General features: G+C 39.7%; 1 protein-coding gene across 16 annotated transcripts in view; it reads right to left on the bottom strand.

Annotated features, from left to right (window-relative positions):
• The window catches only part of TRIM2 (tripartite motif containing 2), a 112,685-nt gene that overhangs the window by 24,476 nt on the left and 70,989 nt on the right, over window positions 1-17,220 (bottom strand). For 10 of the 16 annotated variants that reach the window (XM_054165366.1, XM_054165361.1, XM_054165313.1 and 7 more), the window contains 4 exons: window positions 10,032-10,213; window positions 7,682-7,919; window positions 1,263-1,414; window positions 412-592 (listed from right to left, as the gene is read on the bottom strand). In XM_054165366.1, coding sequence (XP_054021341.1) covers window positions 412-592; window positions 1,263-1,414; window positions 7,682-7,919; window positions 10,032-10,165 — 705 coding nt within the window. In that variant the 5' untranslated portion in view covers window positions 10,166-10,213. Of the gene's footprint in view, window positions 1-411; window positions 593-1,262; window positions 1,415-7,681; window positions 7,920-10,031; window positions 10,214-14,792; window positions 15,183-17,220 lie in introns of those variants that run through there. The other 6 variants (XM_054165346.1, XM_054165335.1, XM_054165325.1 and 3 more) reach the window with 3 other exon arrangements.

Below are 17,220 nucleotides of genomic sequence, written 5' to 3'. Positions count from 1 at the left end.
CATTTGGAAGAAAAACAGTGCTTCAAACCAAACCAGTAAAAACTTCCTCGGTTCTTCAGGAGAAATTGTTTTTTGGCCTGTGGATCACAAGGCTGCAGCCCAAGATTTTCAGAATTTCCTTCGGAGTTCCCTTATTGTCATCTGCACATCAGCAAACTGGCTTTAAACAGATGCCTGTGTAGTGTGCTGGCCATTTGAGATCCTCACACACCATGCACAAAAGGCTACCTGCCCATACAGAGTCTGGATTGCATTTATAAGGCCAGCACCCACAAATGAAGCTCTGCAGCACCTGATTTCAGGAAGACAGTTTTCCTCAGACACAATTTGTCAAAGTGGCATCCTGCATCATTTGTAAAACCTGGCTGATCAAATTAATAGCTCTTCATTGAAACAAAACATGCAGCTTACTTTGTGTTTAAGGCCATAATTCACTTCCAGTTCCATAAGCAGCACGCTCTTTCGCACATTTAAAGTCTTCTGGAGTTCATCAAAAGTGGAATGAATGTCATCTACAATGCTAGCCTTTTGGTTGGTTAACTGGTGTATGATTTCAGATATAAAATGAAGTGCTGAGTCGATCTCTGGAAGCCTGAGGGAGGGATTAAATTACAAAGATTGCTGTTTCAGAAGTCATTAAACATTGGCCCTTGTCCTGATACCTCTTTATGAAACAATGTCATGAGCAGGCTGTCTTTAAACTTGGTTATTTCCCAGAAGTAAGTTCATTCTTTTTATAACCACAAAGTGATTGTGGTCTGGTAAAATAAGGCTAAGCCAAGACCCTCTGTTGTGGAAATTCATTAGATTTTAGGCTTTTCCCACAATGAGGCCTTGCATCCTCTGTCATTTACGCAAATGTATCTACTTGGGAAGGTGTAATGCAATCTACCCCACTTTTTCACTTTTTTTAGTCTTTTAGCCACCATAGCATTTGCATTTGTCTTTTAAGCATCTAGTATTATTTAGTTATCATTAAATTCATGACTGGTTAGTATTTTTCCCCTTACTTTTAAGCCCCTTCTTTGGAGGACATTTGCACCTCTAATGGCTTCTGGTTTGTGAAGGGCAGACAGGAATCTTTCGCTCTTTAATCCTTCAGTATGTCACATTTAACAGATTTTCTTTTTCTTTATGCTAGCCTCACTATCCCTGTTTTCTAGGTCCATGGCACCAGCATATTAAAACATCTACCCAAGATAAGACAGAAAGCCAGAAGTGTAACTTAAAATGGAAAATACTCAGTGGAAACTTTTGTTGACCTTTTGTTGACAGCATCTAATTGGACTTGGAGAGAAGCCTTGTGTTGCTCCACCACATCCTTGAGTGGTACTGTGGGATGCTCTGCATGTTCTCCCTCTGTACACTCTCGGCACATGGCTGTCTCGCAGGACTGGCAGTAAAACTCCATCACCTGGAAAAGTGCACAAGATTAAACTCAAACATGGCAGCAGTAACATCACTCAAAGCACATTTTTTACTGGGTCTTATCCAAGCTTTGAGACAAAGTCCCTCCTTTCTTAGACAACAATAATTTACTGCCTAAAAGATGGCTGTTATATACTTCATATAAAAATGCTGGTTTAAATGTTTTTTATTCTATCAGAAATTGTTCAACCAGCAGCCTGGGAAACAGAATGCTCAACTTCAAGGCTGGCCCTAACAATCTTTCTACTATGTAATAGTAATTTTTGGTGTGTCTCTCAAGTACTCCACAAAACAACTCAAAAAGCAGGGCATTCAAGTCCCCTCACTAACCCAGTCCTTTGTCTCCCCCAGAGGGTCTGCCAAAGAAAGCATAAATTTAGGCTGTTTTTCATAACAGGGCCACCCATGGAACATGAACTCCATGGAGCTCACCAAGCAGCATGTTTATTTGCTAGTGAAAAGCATTCTAAATGAACCAACATGCTGCAGGGAATAAATCTCCATCTCATCCCATTACTAATCCCTTAAAACCACCCAAACCTCATACCTGAGATTATAATAAGAGTGCTGATCTACACTTGAAAGAGAAGGAGATTGTTTCAACCTGTTATCTACCCAGTAAGATGCTGTCTGAAGATATTAAAAAAAATAATTAAAAAAATCTTTACATGCAGCAAGTACCCTGAATTCTGAATATACTTATGAAACAGAAGAGTACTGTGCCCAAAATCACACATTAGTCAAAATAATGCACATATGTGCAAATTCAGCATGAGACTGTCTTTTTAATGCTAGGACGTCCTTGAGCACAAATAATTTTGGGCTTATTAAAAGTATAAGGAAGCTTGTAGAGTATGCTTCAAAGTAAGACACTGCCAGCTCTCTTGCATTCAGAACATAGCCATCAGAATCTTGATTAGCTTGGCTGATGCTTCTGGCACCCATCTCTCTCACATGAAGATGTCTGTACTGGAGATATTGGTTAACAAGATGGTTGTGTAGAACGGGCTGTTCTCAGAGACCTGCAACAGCACCATGCAAAGTAGCTGGCTGCCACAGGACACCTTGAGAATTAGGAAGGGGAAGTAAGAACCATGATTTGCCTGTGGCTATTAGAATTAATAGGGATTTTCCTCTGATAAGCTCCTTTCCATTTCATTCCCATTCTTCCCTCTTATCTCAATGCACAAGACACAGGATTCACATGTGACAAGGGTTTAGTTATTTTTTGACCATTCATGTATGCCACTCTACAGAAAATGTAAAAGCTGCTCCAAATAAACTGTGTAAGATCAAACATCATCACTACTCCAGTCACCATGAATTTAGCAGCCTCACTGCAGTAAATTCTCTGAGGCCTGACAGTTGCTTTGGTGGGCACTAAGGTCTGATGCAGTCTTAAAGTGCATAAAGAAAACAAGTTAGAGTTTAATATTTAAATTAATTTCAAAGGCTTCAAAAATTTGCAACTAGAAACATCAAAAGGAACAACATTTTATTAGGAAATTCTTAAGTCTTCTTCTATGGTCAAAAAAATTCCTTCTTTTTGAATGAGTGTCAAAAGTTCTTTTTTTCCCTGCCTCTTTATAATTTAATGCTTTGGTTGAAAATATTTTAAGAAGCCCTTTACTTATTGAGTATTTTCATCCTTTTTATACTTCTGTTTCCTGTTGAACATCATAAACATATTTACAGCAATACATGTAGAAAGAATGCTTCTCAGTGTCATATTGAAGTTTAGCCTAATCAACTGTCTTCCTCCCTATTAAAGCACCAGAGGATCACATAAGATAGAATGGTAATAGCAAGCAGACTACAAAGACTTAATGTGTACGTCTGCATAGACATAATATTCTTTGCATCAGTCAAAGTCAAAATGTCTTGAGTGAAACAGCTTTCATTTATGATTAAGATCTTTGGATTGTGTCATAGCTAGATGAGAAAGCAAACCTGATATTAATACAACTCAGGCTTCAAGTGATAAGACAATTTCCTAAGATTTTGTCTAGCATTTCCTAATCAGGTAAGACTAATTTCTAACTACAGACTGAAGTATATTACTGGCTCTTCCTCTCTCTCTTCCATGCCCAACACAGGCATCACATTTTGTGATTTTCCCAGAAAGCATTTCATGGTTACAGGTTGGCTTTACAAAACCTAGGAAAAAAATGTTTGCCTGAATGCCTTCCTTTCAAAATTGAAGATATACTATGGCATTCAACACTGTCTTCAGCTGTATTTCCACTGAAGTCAATGAGAACATTCCCATTTGCTGTAAGGAAATGCGCATTAATATTCACTGGTTCTGAAATTCCATCAACAAAGTATGCTGGTCCTCCAGACCCATGCATATATTCACTACTGTAATTTAACTGAATTTACAGAAACTTTTGCAGAATCAAGGGTGAAGATACTTCTGAATTAGATTTCACAAAGCCATGTGAAGTTCAGGTATTGAGAAAAAAAGCTCTCACCAGTCATAAGCCCCCACTTCTCTAAAAATCACATTGTTCACCTCTGCTTTCTATCTGTTTGAATTAAAACAGCAGTCCTGAAAAACACGACGAGTCAGCTCTTCGCCAGCATTCTTCCTTATGACACACATGCTTAACTCCTCTGCTCCAGGGCTAGTCTGCACCTTAGCTTTGTACATTATCAAATATAAATTTGGATTACCTGAGGACACTCCCCAGATTTCTAATGAAATTTAGAATGTGGGATTTAGTTTCTCCTAGTCATAGCTTTTGTCTTACTCATGCAATCAACCTGGAAATTTAGGCAAATTTTAAACAACTTTTGGCAGACTATCATGACTCAAACAACATGCTTACATACAACTGAACCATCCAATTCCTACATATGACTTTACAATTCAGTCAGATATGACTGTATCAGTCATAATACTGCTTCCTAACTGGATTAAATATTGCTCGTGAGGCAGAAGAAAATTTCACCAGCATTCAGCTCAGATTATTACTTCTGTGTCTTGTTAATTGTCTGACATTCTGAATTTCTTATTTAGCCTTAGTGACATACTGAATATTGCAGAATAGAGAAAAACATAGATTATACTTTAATGAGACACAGGGAGAAATGACATGGTATGAAGCAGAGAGATGAGGGAAAAAACCCTAAGTTTTAAAAGTATTTTATAAACTCACTTTATTATCAATGATAGGAGCTTTTTTGGTTTTTTAAGAGAGCATACAGGTAGTAAGTAACACCTGCACAAGTTCAGGAGATGTTTTTACAGACAAGATGCCATACCTGTTAAGCTGCCAAGCTATTCTGTGATCTTTTGAGAAAAAGCTAGTCAGAGATAAGGTACGCTCCCTTCTGATAGTGTTTAATTTAATATTAAGAATGCTCTCTTGTTAATTCTATAGGCGGAAAAGACACCTGTAAAAACATGGATCCTAGACTCCAGGCTGACTTTCACTTCAAATAAAACCCAATCATGGCCTTTTTGGGATGGCTGACTGCAAAGAGAGGATACACCACTCAGTACTTATTAGGAAGAAATGGACTTAGCATTTCACAGCTTTCCCTACTCTGGCTGTTGTACCTGCCACTAAATGATTGTAGATTAATGTTTCCACATCAGGATGCCTGTATCCAACAAGAGCTGCAGGTGCTTAGCACCTGAGGAAAAAAACCAATACATGAATATGTAGGAAGAAAATCTTCTGTTACATTGAAAGTTCATAACATATGCTACCCCAGTATAACAAGAACACGTCTTTATGGCCTGTGTTGGGTGAATATGAGGAAACATTTGTTTATAGTTCGAGCATGGGAAGTCATCTCTTGTGTTAAGGTACAACAAGCTAGGTTTCATCTTTCATAAGAACACACACAACAAAGATACCACAACAGAAGATAGATTTGTACAGAAGAAATAGGATATTCACATGTATGTATTAAAAATTTAAGTGGTGGAAATAAAAGACCATTTGGAATTAAAAGTATCTAATCCATATGGCCTGAGGAATGCTAAGTTAGAAAGAGTGATTGGCCATTGGAATGGGCTGCCCAGGGAGGTGGTGGAGTCACCATCACTGGATGTGTTTAGGAAGAGACTTGATGGGGTGCTTGGTGCCATGGTTTAGTTGATTAGATAGTGTTGGATGATAGGTTGGACTCAATGATCTCAAAGGTCTCTTCCAACCTGTTTAATTCTATTCTATTCTATTCTAGTTGTTACAAGCAGACAGGCAAATCCATTAAAAATTATCTGTGCATCAGTTTCTATTCCATTTCAATCAGAGAGGTTTAAATCCAGCAGGGCTGGAAAGATTGAAAAGTTTGTTTGAAAAGAAACTTATTTCCGAGTTAATAAAAAGAAGACCTGGCAATATTTGTATGGTATATACTTGATGCAAATGCTTCCTGTGACAGTAAAAATACAATGGGTCTGACCCCACTCCAGGTAATACATAAAAATGAATAGAGAGAGGATTCAGTCCAGAATGACTGCTGGTTATGTGCAGGCATTCTACTTCAGCTATCACCTCAATCCTCTCTCACTCCCTGAAGCCCCCAGCAAAGCTGCTGTCAGCCAAGTACTTGCCACACAGTGCTCTGACGATGTGTACGGACAAGCCAATAAAAGTATGTTTCCTCAGTCCGGTCAGGTCTAAAGTACTCAGCACCTTGCCCAGCACACCCTGCCCTTCAGCCAGAACCACCTAGCCAGCCTCAAACAGCTCTCTCCAAAGCTTATCTCAGTTCCTCCCTTCAGAAAGCCTAATGTGTGCACTTTATCTTAATTGGTTTTCCACAAAGCTTTAAATTGGAGTCGTCATGTCCCCAACCCTCCCAGATACTTACTGAAGCAAGAAGATATTCCTATCACACACTACTCAGCATTCTAGAAGGCAGGCTATGTTTCAAGCTAAGCCAAGTAAACTTAGTTTAGAGGACATACAAATCTGTATTTCCCTACAAAGGAGTTCTCAGAGAAGTATAAAGTGCCATAGTTTCAACTGCAGGCAAGCCAGTTTTTCTAAGCACACCCAAAGAATCATCAACTAAAGTTTAGTGTAAAATGCAAAACTAATAACATCTTCATTTTGATGTTTTTTCTGCATTTCACAATCAAAGAGCTCCTGGAAGAACTGCTATGCCAGAAAAGAATAAAATGCAAGTAAAATGTAGGAACGTATTAATCAGTAACCACTACACACACATAGGTATAGCACACATGTAAACGGTTACACCAGCTATCCATTAACGACCTAATTTCAGCAGGTCAGTAAAGGCAAGGGAACCAAGCTGTTCCCTGTAAGACTAATCACTACCGATCACCTGAATTATTCCTATACAACTGATACACCTGAACTAAGTATCCAATAAAAAAAACAGGCTCCAGAAAGTTGTCTTAGAATACTGGCACGTGTTTCTTGGCTTGCATAGAAGCAAAGCATTCAGTTTACAACACAGTATCACTCAGCTTTGCAATGTGGTCCACTGACACGTTTCCATATGCCTGCTATGAAACAGGAGCTCATATGCCTACCATGAAGCCACAGAGGTTAACACTGAAAATTAAGTAAGTAGAGTTAGAGGTGTGTTTCTAAGAACCTAGGAATGCTTACTCAGTTGGAGGTACCTGCCAGTGAATACACTGATATGATTTGAAGGTGGATGCCAGGCAAAAAAAGTAGGCACAGGGGAAAAAACAACCACACCAAAACACAACAAAACAGCCTTCAAGAACCAATATGAGAGATACACAAAGCACTGCAGATAAAGAGAAGCTTTCTGTTTCTAGCCTGTGCTGACCCCAAACACTCTGAACTAGCACACCCTTTAATTTGGCTGCATGTTAATATGATCACACAGCTTTTGGTACTGCCTCAGTATGCAGATCAGTCTGACTTCTAAGGTCCCTGCCACATACTGCGTGAAGAAACATGTAGATTCCCACTGCAGTAGTCGATCCATGTCTACCCATCTCAAAGAGGCAAAGACACAAGGCTCAGCACTTGCAGAACAACAGTTTTGCCCAAATGTACTAAAAGACAGTATAATCCAAGATAGCTGGTAAGATGGAAATAATATCCTGGCTACTTTAAGATGTTCCACTAACAGCATTTGAGTAAAGAATTGCTTGTCTTTTGTGGACACAAAAATCAAATAACTATTGTGATTCCAACTCCCTGACAATGTTTTTAGAACAAAAGATCCATGACAAACCAGACCACTCAGCACATATCAGCACCTGCATATCACAGGAGTTCATCTCACTTACATTTCCATCATGATTGGGACAGGAGAGCGGTTTGCCTGCAGCAACAGCAGTGACAGTCTCCAAGATGGAGGACTCTTCAATGCTGTTGTCCGGCGTTCGTTGCAGGACATCCATCAGGTTGGTGATAAAGAAGTTGTTCTGGAGTGCAGAAACCCCTTTCTCTGGTAGAATGGAGGTCTGGCGGCACACCGGGCAGGAAAGGGTTAAGCTATGGGCTGGAATGTAATTCTGTAAGCACCTATGGGGAAGGGAGGTGGAAGGGGAGAAAAAGAGAGGCAAAGTATGATCAAAGAGGGAAAAAAAAACTCCCTTCAGTTTAAGAATTGGTTTGAAATAGTGCTACCCCTTCTTGCAAAAGGAAAGGTGCATCACCAGGCTTCAGAAATAAAAGTGGTTATGGGGACTTTATTTTTCTTTGCCTTTAAACCTTTTTTCTCTTCCACATGAAAAAAGGTTCAATAAGATGACAACATTGTAAGAATTATGTGCCCTTCTTTGAGATACTTGTGGAGAGTGGATCCATGCTTCCAAATATCTACTGCATCCTGCTCACACAACAGCAAAAAAATGTACACTATCAGATAAAGTTTAACAGACATTAAATTACTGCACCAAGTATTTGAGCCTGTGTCTTTAACTGACTAACCAGTGGTTGACCCATCTTTCTAATAGAATCTCCTTTACTATCTTGCATTTGTGCATTTAGTTTCAGAGCTAAAATCTGGTCCCAATAAAGCCAATGAAAAATCTTCCATTTATTTGGATTAGGAAAGTTATTTGGCAGTTAGCCAGAATCAACATAGCTCTTTTTACTACAGAGAGAGGCATGTCCTAGGTTATCACAGTTTATGTTACAGAGAGTTTTGGAGGAGAGTTTTGTTTGTGTTTGAGTATGAAAGGGAGGTGGTGTTGTGAGGTTTTTTTAGAAGAAGCTCTGTTTCACAGAAACTGGTACAGAACTACTGTGAGCAACAATATGCAGCAGACTGGTACAGGTGACAGTGACACTTCTGGACTTGAAAATCAAGTTAGCAGTTCCTAGGCATGCAAGCAGTTCGGTGGAGTCCTATATGCACAGGAAGCTTCACAGAATGCAGTTCTCAGGGAGTCTAAAACGGGAGCAGTGCTACACAAAATTCCTCAAGAAATGCCAACCAAGAAAGTTTGACCTTGCATGGCTACATAGCTCTTATCCACTTCCAAGGACTTTTGCTTGCACCACTGTTCATCCTCCCTTGGCAGCTCTCCTCCTGACCCCCCAGTAAGGGCTCCATGAAAGGAGAGCTTAGGTTTTGTACATCAGTAGTACACTGTGGGAGAGTCCTTCCAGCCTCTCTCCATAACCAGATCAGCGTTAAGAGGATTACAGTGAAAACCAGAAGCTGACCTTAGGATTTACACGTGAACTGAAGTCAGGAAACTTAGAGGCATGGTGGTGAAAATCTTGACTTCACTGACTTCAGCAAGTGTCGCTGCTGACTTCTGTAAAGGTGAGTTTTCCTGTTCTACCAAAGACAATTGCACCTGACACACTGAAGAGATCCACAATTTTTCTTACATCCTGCACAAAATTAGATGCCTGCACCACAATTTTAAGAGGTGGAAACTGCCCAAACTAAATGTTCACTAAAAATGTCATTTATTATAATTCTCATGCCATGCAATATGTAGTTCACAGAGCTGCATCCCATCATCAGATAAAGAACTCTAATCATGAATTCTGATAATTTTTCTGCAGATGCTGTATTCCCCCCACCATTCAGTAGATAATATTAAAATATCACTTCAGTAGATTCAAGTCATTCAGCTGAATAGAGCAGAGAGCAGGTTGCTGTCTTATCATATCTCTTTTCAAAGTTTTTCCATTTTGGTCAACTAAGCTGCAGAATAATGAAGACACTTAACCACTGGTTATTAATAATGTATATATCATGTCTCACCCTTGGGCATTACAGGATGGGATAATTATTTCTCTGCTCGGTAAACCAACAAAGAAAGGGGTTCATTGTTTGTAATTATAGAACAGTCAGTATAAATTGGAGGCTATTAATTTGAGGTCCAAATTCTGATTGCTATCACCTTCCATGCTGGTTTTACTATAAAGACTAGTTTAATTTGATTTACTTTTTATTTATTGTTACATAATGTATTCCTAATATTCTACTGCTGTCTCTTCCTGCCACAAATAACAGTGTTCTTCTACATCCCTGTCTCTCCGGCCTTCCCAGACTTTTATTGTGCCTTAACCTGACTTCAACAAGTAAAGACAACAGTCTCTGTCCACTGAAAGATGTAGAGTTCTATGCTTGTTGCACAAACACCTAGTTACAAACAAGAGGAAAGGACTTACCTCTCACAGAAAGTGTGCAGGCAAGGAAGCACTTTGGGGTTCTTGTAGCGGTCCAGGCATATGCTGCAAATCAGAAACTGCTTGTCGATCTGACGGACCACGGGACTTGGGATACTGGAGCCTTCACTGGCCATCCTAGACCACTGACATATGGGTCCTGTTCCCTTCTACCCTGCACACTGCTGGAGTGGGATGAGGAAAAGAAAAAAAAAAGAAGAAAAATGGCTGAGAAACTCCATGACATGATAAAATCAACAACTAATTCACTCGCATTTCATCTTCATGCAAGAATTCATGTTTCCATATAGAATCAAGTAGTGAAGAATTAAACTCCTAAAATGGTTTATTAGTGTGAGATCCTCAAAAACACTCAGCCAAATCTACACCACTTCTGAATAGGCATTCTGGAAAGGTATGTTGCCTCTGGATTGAAAGAGTAACAGGGCTGTCTGCTTTTAAAGACATCCTACAACAGAAACATTTTTGTGCCAGTAAGTTCAGCAAGTGCTAACATAGGATTTCTTGAGGGTACAGTACTGCTGGCAAAATGCTTCAAGGGGGACTGCATCAGCCAGTCACATCACAGGCAAGAGTTTGAAAATGCTTCACCTAACATTATTTTTTCTTTTCAATGCTGGTATTGATGAAGGTATAGCAGGTTTGGGCTACAGGGAGATGGCGAGAAGGAACCTCCAGAACCTGTCAGCCTGTAGGATGGAAGTGCTTAAACTCTGCATTAGCAACTGGGAAGAGGTAGGTGAAAAAGCCTCATGATAGAAGAAACTGAGCAAAGAAGAGGCAACTGATGGATGCTGAGAATCAGCAAAGGTAGGGTGAAGGATACGTGAAGTGTATCCAAATCATAAATGCAAGAAAATAGTGTTCCAGGTAGAAAAGGGTAGTAAGAATCACGTTTTTATGACTGAAGACTCTTCATAATCCTGGCACAAAATGCATTAATTAAAAGGGTAAGGAAAAAAAACAACAAACCAACCACCACCCAAAACAAAAAAAAAACCACCAAAACCCACAAACACAAAAAACCCCACAACAAACACCAAAACTATTGACTGACAGAATTAAAATTGCAGGCTTAAGGAATAACACCAGGCTTAAAACTTCTGCTGTCCAGAAACAAGGCACAAGGAGAGAAAAATTAAGGAGGAAAAGAAAGGAAGCAACCTCAGAGAGAAATAAACTGCCTGCTAAAATATTTTAGGAAAACCTGATAAGCAGAGAGCCCCTGGCAGGGTGGCCCAGCAAGAACTCCTCTCCATCAGCATTTCTAGCAGGCTGGAGTGCTGGAAGGCTCATTCCCAGGGGAGATGACCGCAGCATCTCTGTCACAGCATTGAATTCTGCCAGTTCTCCCACACCCACAGTGAAACAAGGGCTTGTCTTCTGTGTGAGCAGAGAGCCCAGGTGTGCTTCTTCACTGCGGGTACAATCTTGAGGTAATAACTTCTTCCCTAGACATTTTCTACCTCAGTTTTTCATCACCCATTTTAGATAATTTGCTATTTGGCTTAAGGGCAATTTGGGCTTCTGAGGACGGCAATAACAAGCCCTCTGCCTCAGTGCGAATTGTGCTCATTCAAAGGTCACTCAGTTCAACAATGATCCATATGACCTGTAGCATTTTATTGGCAGCACTACATCAGATCATCTTCCTCTGCTGAATGCATAGCACACTGATCTGTTAGAGCTGAATTCATGATGTTCTTCCTGAGGTATGTATTCATCTGGACCGGTATGCTTTACTTACTACACTGAGCAAGTGGCTCTCTAGGATAATGAACAGTGGTTACAGATCACGCTGTACTGACTTCCCTGATAACAGGTTCCTGTGGAACCGCCTCACTAACTGACAGCAGTAACTGGCGTTAATTTGACACAAAATGCTTATAGCAGGCCCTTTTGTTTCCTTTTTTCCCAAGAAAGGGAAATCTGCAAGGTTAAAGACGGTTGTAATACTCATGAAGTATCATGTTTGTGAGACAAATAGGCACGATTTCAGGATTAATAGTTTTGCTTTTTTCATTTCTCTCTCCATAACAAACCAAAAATGTGAATATTACATAAGTACAAATTAATTTAAATGTCATAAATCACACACAATAAGGCTTAGGAGACCAATTAGGAACCCATGTTACTTTTTAAAAGCCTGAGTCACAAATGGCTTTACAAGAAGTGAAACAAAAATATCTAGCTTTCACAAAACGGTGTAGGAAGAGCAGACTATCAAATATTCATTAGCGTATTCATGCCTTTGGCAGCAGAGAATGTGGAATTTCAGTGATGTGTTTCAAAAGAAAATCCATTTCAGCACTGATGCAGCTGTGTTTGCCTCCCACTCTCCCTCTCCAAAAGTACGGGGTGGGGACACAAACAAAAGAAGATAATCAGAAACAGGAAGGCTTCTTACCAAAAGCACAATTTCCAAACTGGACACTGATACATGATGAAAAGTGTGGTTTGGGGGTTGTTTTTTTGTTACAGATTAAACACAGACTATAGAAAACAATCCACGCTTCAGATATGAAAGCATAGGCCTCAAATGATTCCTGCCTGTCATTTAACAGAAGAAAGTTCTCCAGCAACCAGGTATTTTTTTGTAATTTCATCTTTCTGCCATAAAGTACAGCTCACCAGCAAATAGTTTTTATGCAAGGAAAACTGCTGCCTGAAAAAGTTCACACTGATTTAAGTTGATCTTCATTTCAGTCTTTCACATTCCCCCCAATCTCACTTGAAGTCAGCTGATTCTTATCATTTCATGCATAAAGCTCATGACAGCCTCTTTAATTTTCAAATGTTCACACTTTAAGCTTTGTCAGTGAAAGAAACCATTAACAATTCAGAAACAAGTGCATTTAATATTTAATGTTTTGTCTGGAACACGGCAGGCCATGATCATCATTTATCCCCTCTGCTCACATATATCAAGTTCGAAACATACAAGTACATTTCAAGCATTGGCCACTACCTGGTACAGATACTTCTCACTGAAGGGGTTCATTAAAAAAACCCAACCAACAAACAAACAAAAAAAACCCCACCACTTTTGGAGCAGAATTTCCAGGATTCTGAATCCTCCCTGAGCCAACTCTACCTCTGATGAATTTTGATGAATATAATGTAGCTACAAGAAGGAAATTTTGCCGACTGACTAAATGAAAGCAACTGCACAAAGACTATTTGAGGAAGAGCTGCAGATTTTAGACGATGATTTTGAATTTAACCAAAGACAGCATTCATTCTGATTTGCTTCTGTGCTTGCAGCAGTTCCTCAAAACAGCAACACAAGTTTCAGCTGTATTACCAGTGAGAGATTCCCCAAAATAAAGATACTTTGACGGGAAAATAAAATAGTCTCTTTTTTTTTTGTAGTAGCATCTGCCGAGCTCGGAAACTGCCAGAGCTCGTTTCAGAGGTTCACCATAATGAAGAGAAGATGAAGCATGAGCTTTGAAAGCAAGTCTGAGAATCACTTCTCCATACAGTTTAACTTCATAATTTAAACATACAAAGCCAAAGATTTACAAAATGATGCACCAAACAAAACCCCACCCATGTATCTGTAAGAAGCACACACTGAAAGCCCTGTCCAGGTTTGCTCAATCAAGTGCAGAAGAGTTCTGAAATGTACACCCTTTGTCATTCCTTGAGGCTCACAGATTGTTATCCTTCCAGCAACCCCTAAAATATCATTGTTCTTCTTCCTTCTGCTGAGAATACAATAATCAATTTTCATTCAAAATATACTGTACAACAAAGAAATGAGAAAACAATGGCTCTCTATGCTAGTGCAAAGCCTTGCCCTGCTATGCATGCGCGCCTTCAGGAATGAAAGTCAGGGTGCGGCCCCACCCATATGAAAAGAACTTCCTATACCACTAGAAAAGGATTTTAAAATGTCAGGGTACAGCAGATAACGATTTCAGAAGAGCTGTTTCAGATAAACAGAGACATGTAACAGGAACATGCACCCTTTACACAGGTATCTTCACATGAGCTCTGGAATTCCTCATGAGTTATCAAATTCTCTATTCGTTTTCACAGCCCAGATGAGTAAAGAATATTGGCAAACTTGAAACTGCCTGTTTGGTTCCCAGGATTTATTCCTAAAAGAGCAGAATTCTCTGTTGCTGTTACACTACTATCACTGAACTCCACCCAGCCAGACCTGAAACTAGCCTGAAAGTACAGCCCAAGGAGAACAAATTACTTGCAGCTTGTTCATCCTCTTCTCATCAATGGTATTCGCAACCCAGAGGGTCTATTAATGTATTATGAATGAATAGGTTTCCAATGGCAACGTTTCCAAAGGAACAGTTAGGCCTCAAGAGCTGCAAGAAAGGGTGGGTAACCTCAATAATGCTGCTTCAAGGGTTGGGGGAAGTGGGGTTTAAGACTTCTTAAAACAGATGTACTGCTTGTCCAAAGTCTGTAAGAATAAAGAACATATTCAAGCCATTTCTAGCAGCAGCCCCAAAATTAGCCGATACAGAGCACACCAAGCAAATTAATAATCATACCTGACACACACTCCACTTGTGCAAAAGGCTGGATAAGCAAAATTTGCATTCCTTCCTCTCCCACTCTTGCAATCAGCTTGGTGCCTTGTTTAAAACACAGCAACCCTCTTAATTCTTACAGCATGCAGAAGCATAATGAACAATCAGGGGCCAAAACAGAAGGAGCAATCCAGCAGCAGACACCAGGAATAACACTGAGCAAACCTGAGCATTTTAGACCTACCCATCTTTGTAGAAAAATAGCTTAATCAGTGCAGTGCTGAGGATAAAATCCTTGCAGGGACGGAGCTGCAGTTCCGCAGTAATCCAAATGAACAAACCATCATCTGTTAATATTTCAAGCCTCAGGCATAAAACTGTTTAAGAATCCCTATCACAGCATAGCCATCATTAGATGCACAACAGATTCTGTGCTCTAAGGAATGATGCTCCATTCCACGAAGAGGACAGGTGGAAAGAAAAATGGAAGAATAAGAGGAGGCCCAGTGAAGTCGTCATGAATTTTTTTCTCCCCCCCGGGTCATTTACAAGTGGGAGACCCCTTCAGGATTCAAACCAATCAATCTTTATTTAGCAGATCTTTTTCTCACTCAGCCTGGGTATGAAGACTGCAGCAAATGGTGCAAGGCATTGTGGGATAGGGATGCAGCAGAGAGCTGCAACGAGATTCGCTGGGTTATTTTTTTTCCTCCCTACTCAGCAATCAGCTGTTTCGAGGCTCCGCGCAGTGCCATTGAATTTGGTCACCAGAATGTTATTACAGGATTAGCAGGCGGAGACAGCTACCACTGTGCATCTGGCATGTCAATGCAGCTAAGAAATACATATGCAAATACTCCTCACAAATCGGAAAAGGGATTTAACTCCGAAGGGAAGAGTAAATATTACGTAACGTCCATTACTAGGACAGCCACCACAGATGAAACAAAAGCACTTTCGTTTATGAGGGAGATAAAAGCTTAACACTTAACGACCGCACTCTGATTTTTCCAGGATTTGGAGTATTTCCTGGAACGTAATTCTTCCCCGTTCAAACTTTCAGCAACAACAAAAGACTCCACAAACGCTCTTTGTCTCTCCAGATGTTTAAAGCAGAAGCAAAGAATCTCTTTTAGAAAGCTGTGCTACTGACACACAAACCAGCAGCAGTTTCTTCAGCTACAAAGCTGTGCATTTGACCTGACTCTGATGCCAGTCAAGTATTTACGGCAGTAATTAGTAAACTCACATTTAAGGAAGACAAGAATCAAAGTTAATCGACTGTTCAGCTTTTGTACAAACATGAATGCAAAGGTGTGTTCTCTTAGTTAATCTATTTATTTGTGGTTTTTTTTTTTTAATTGTATAAATCACAGACTGGTTCAGACCTTGCCAGGCTGTTACCAAAAGGAAATAAAAAGAAATTTGGTGTCTGGTATTTTTCAGCTGTGCACCAGAAGTCTTGAAAAAGTGCTTGTGAATGCATAGACATTACTGAAGTGAAACAGCACTGAATTAGCTTTGTTTTCAGCATAACAGCTGGTGGGTTTTGCAGACAAGGTAGCATTTGCATCCTCTAAATACAGTGTATCTTTTCTTTTGAAAAAAACAAATCATATGCAAGTATTTCAGCTAACTGAGGCTAACAAAGCTTCCCACAGACCAAAGGACACAAAGGTCCATTTGCATCAAGAAGGAAAAGTGTAGGGTTTAAATACTGTCTGTGCTAGTCTGACTTAATTAGGACAGATATAGTTATTTTAGGAATTTAAAATGTTGCTCCTAATATCTTTAATCACAGTTTCCAGAAGATAGTATTTATTCCATTCTTGGACTGATGAGGTAAATAGTATTAATAATCATTTATCATTACTGAAATGTAATCCAAATTCCTGCTAAAAATACAGATTTGGTGTCCATGATTTACTTTCCACTTGGCAGTCATTTAGCCACATTGGTTTTATGCATCAGGCAGGCAGCTTGGTTTCCCTGGGTAATGCCTACAGGGCAAAAGCATGTTGTAATCCAGTTTATAACCTGAAATGAAACATCAGGCAGCCTGTGTTAGGATTTTGGGTGTTTTTGCCAAAATACTGCTCCTCTGATTCCATCAACATGCGCTGAATTGTGTCAAAGAGAGAGCACAAGATATGTTTTGCTTTAGTTCCAGTATTCAGCAGGTCAGAAAAAAAGCCAGGCATCTGCACAGCAGGATTCACAGTTTAAAAAAAGAAAGGCGAAGTTTTAAGGCACATTTTTGAAGGGGTTGGGTTTTATGCTTGGTTGGGTTATTCTGTGCTGAAACTGTCTAAAGAACCCCCATGACAAAAAGCAAGCAACATATTTCACTTCCACAAGAAGATCAAAGGCCTTTTGTTTCTGCCATTGGAATAAAGACATATTTAAATATCAAGTGAGAAAATTCAGGAGTGGCACCCCCAGAGCTGAGGTTGAAGACTCTAGGACAGAAACATGCAAGTATCATTTAACTGCTTTCTTTTCCTTGCTCATTTCAAGCATTAAATTTACACACTCTAAACCAGAATGAAAAGTATTGCTCAAACTACCATTCCCATTTACAGTCAATAGTAAAGCCTACATACCCCTTGAATCAGAACCCATAACATACCTCATGGCCAAAGGAGACTGCAAGAGTGACAGCTGCAGCCACT

The sequence above is a fragment of the Dryobates pubescens genome, chromosome 1, assembly GCF_014839835.1.
Source record: "Dryobates pubescens isolate bDryPub1 chromosome 1, bDryPub1.pri, whole genome shotgun sequence".
Classification (NCBI taxonomy): Eukaryota; Metazoa; Chordata; class Aves; order Piciformes; family Picidae; genus Dryobates; species Dryobates pubescens.
This window is presented reverse-complemented; position numbering and strand designations above follow the sequence as displayed.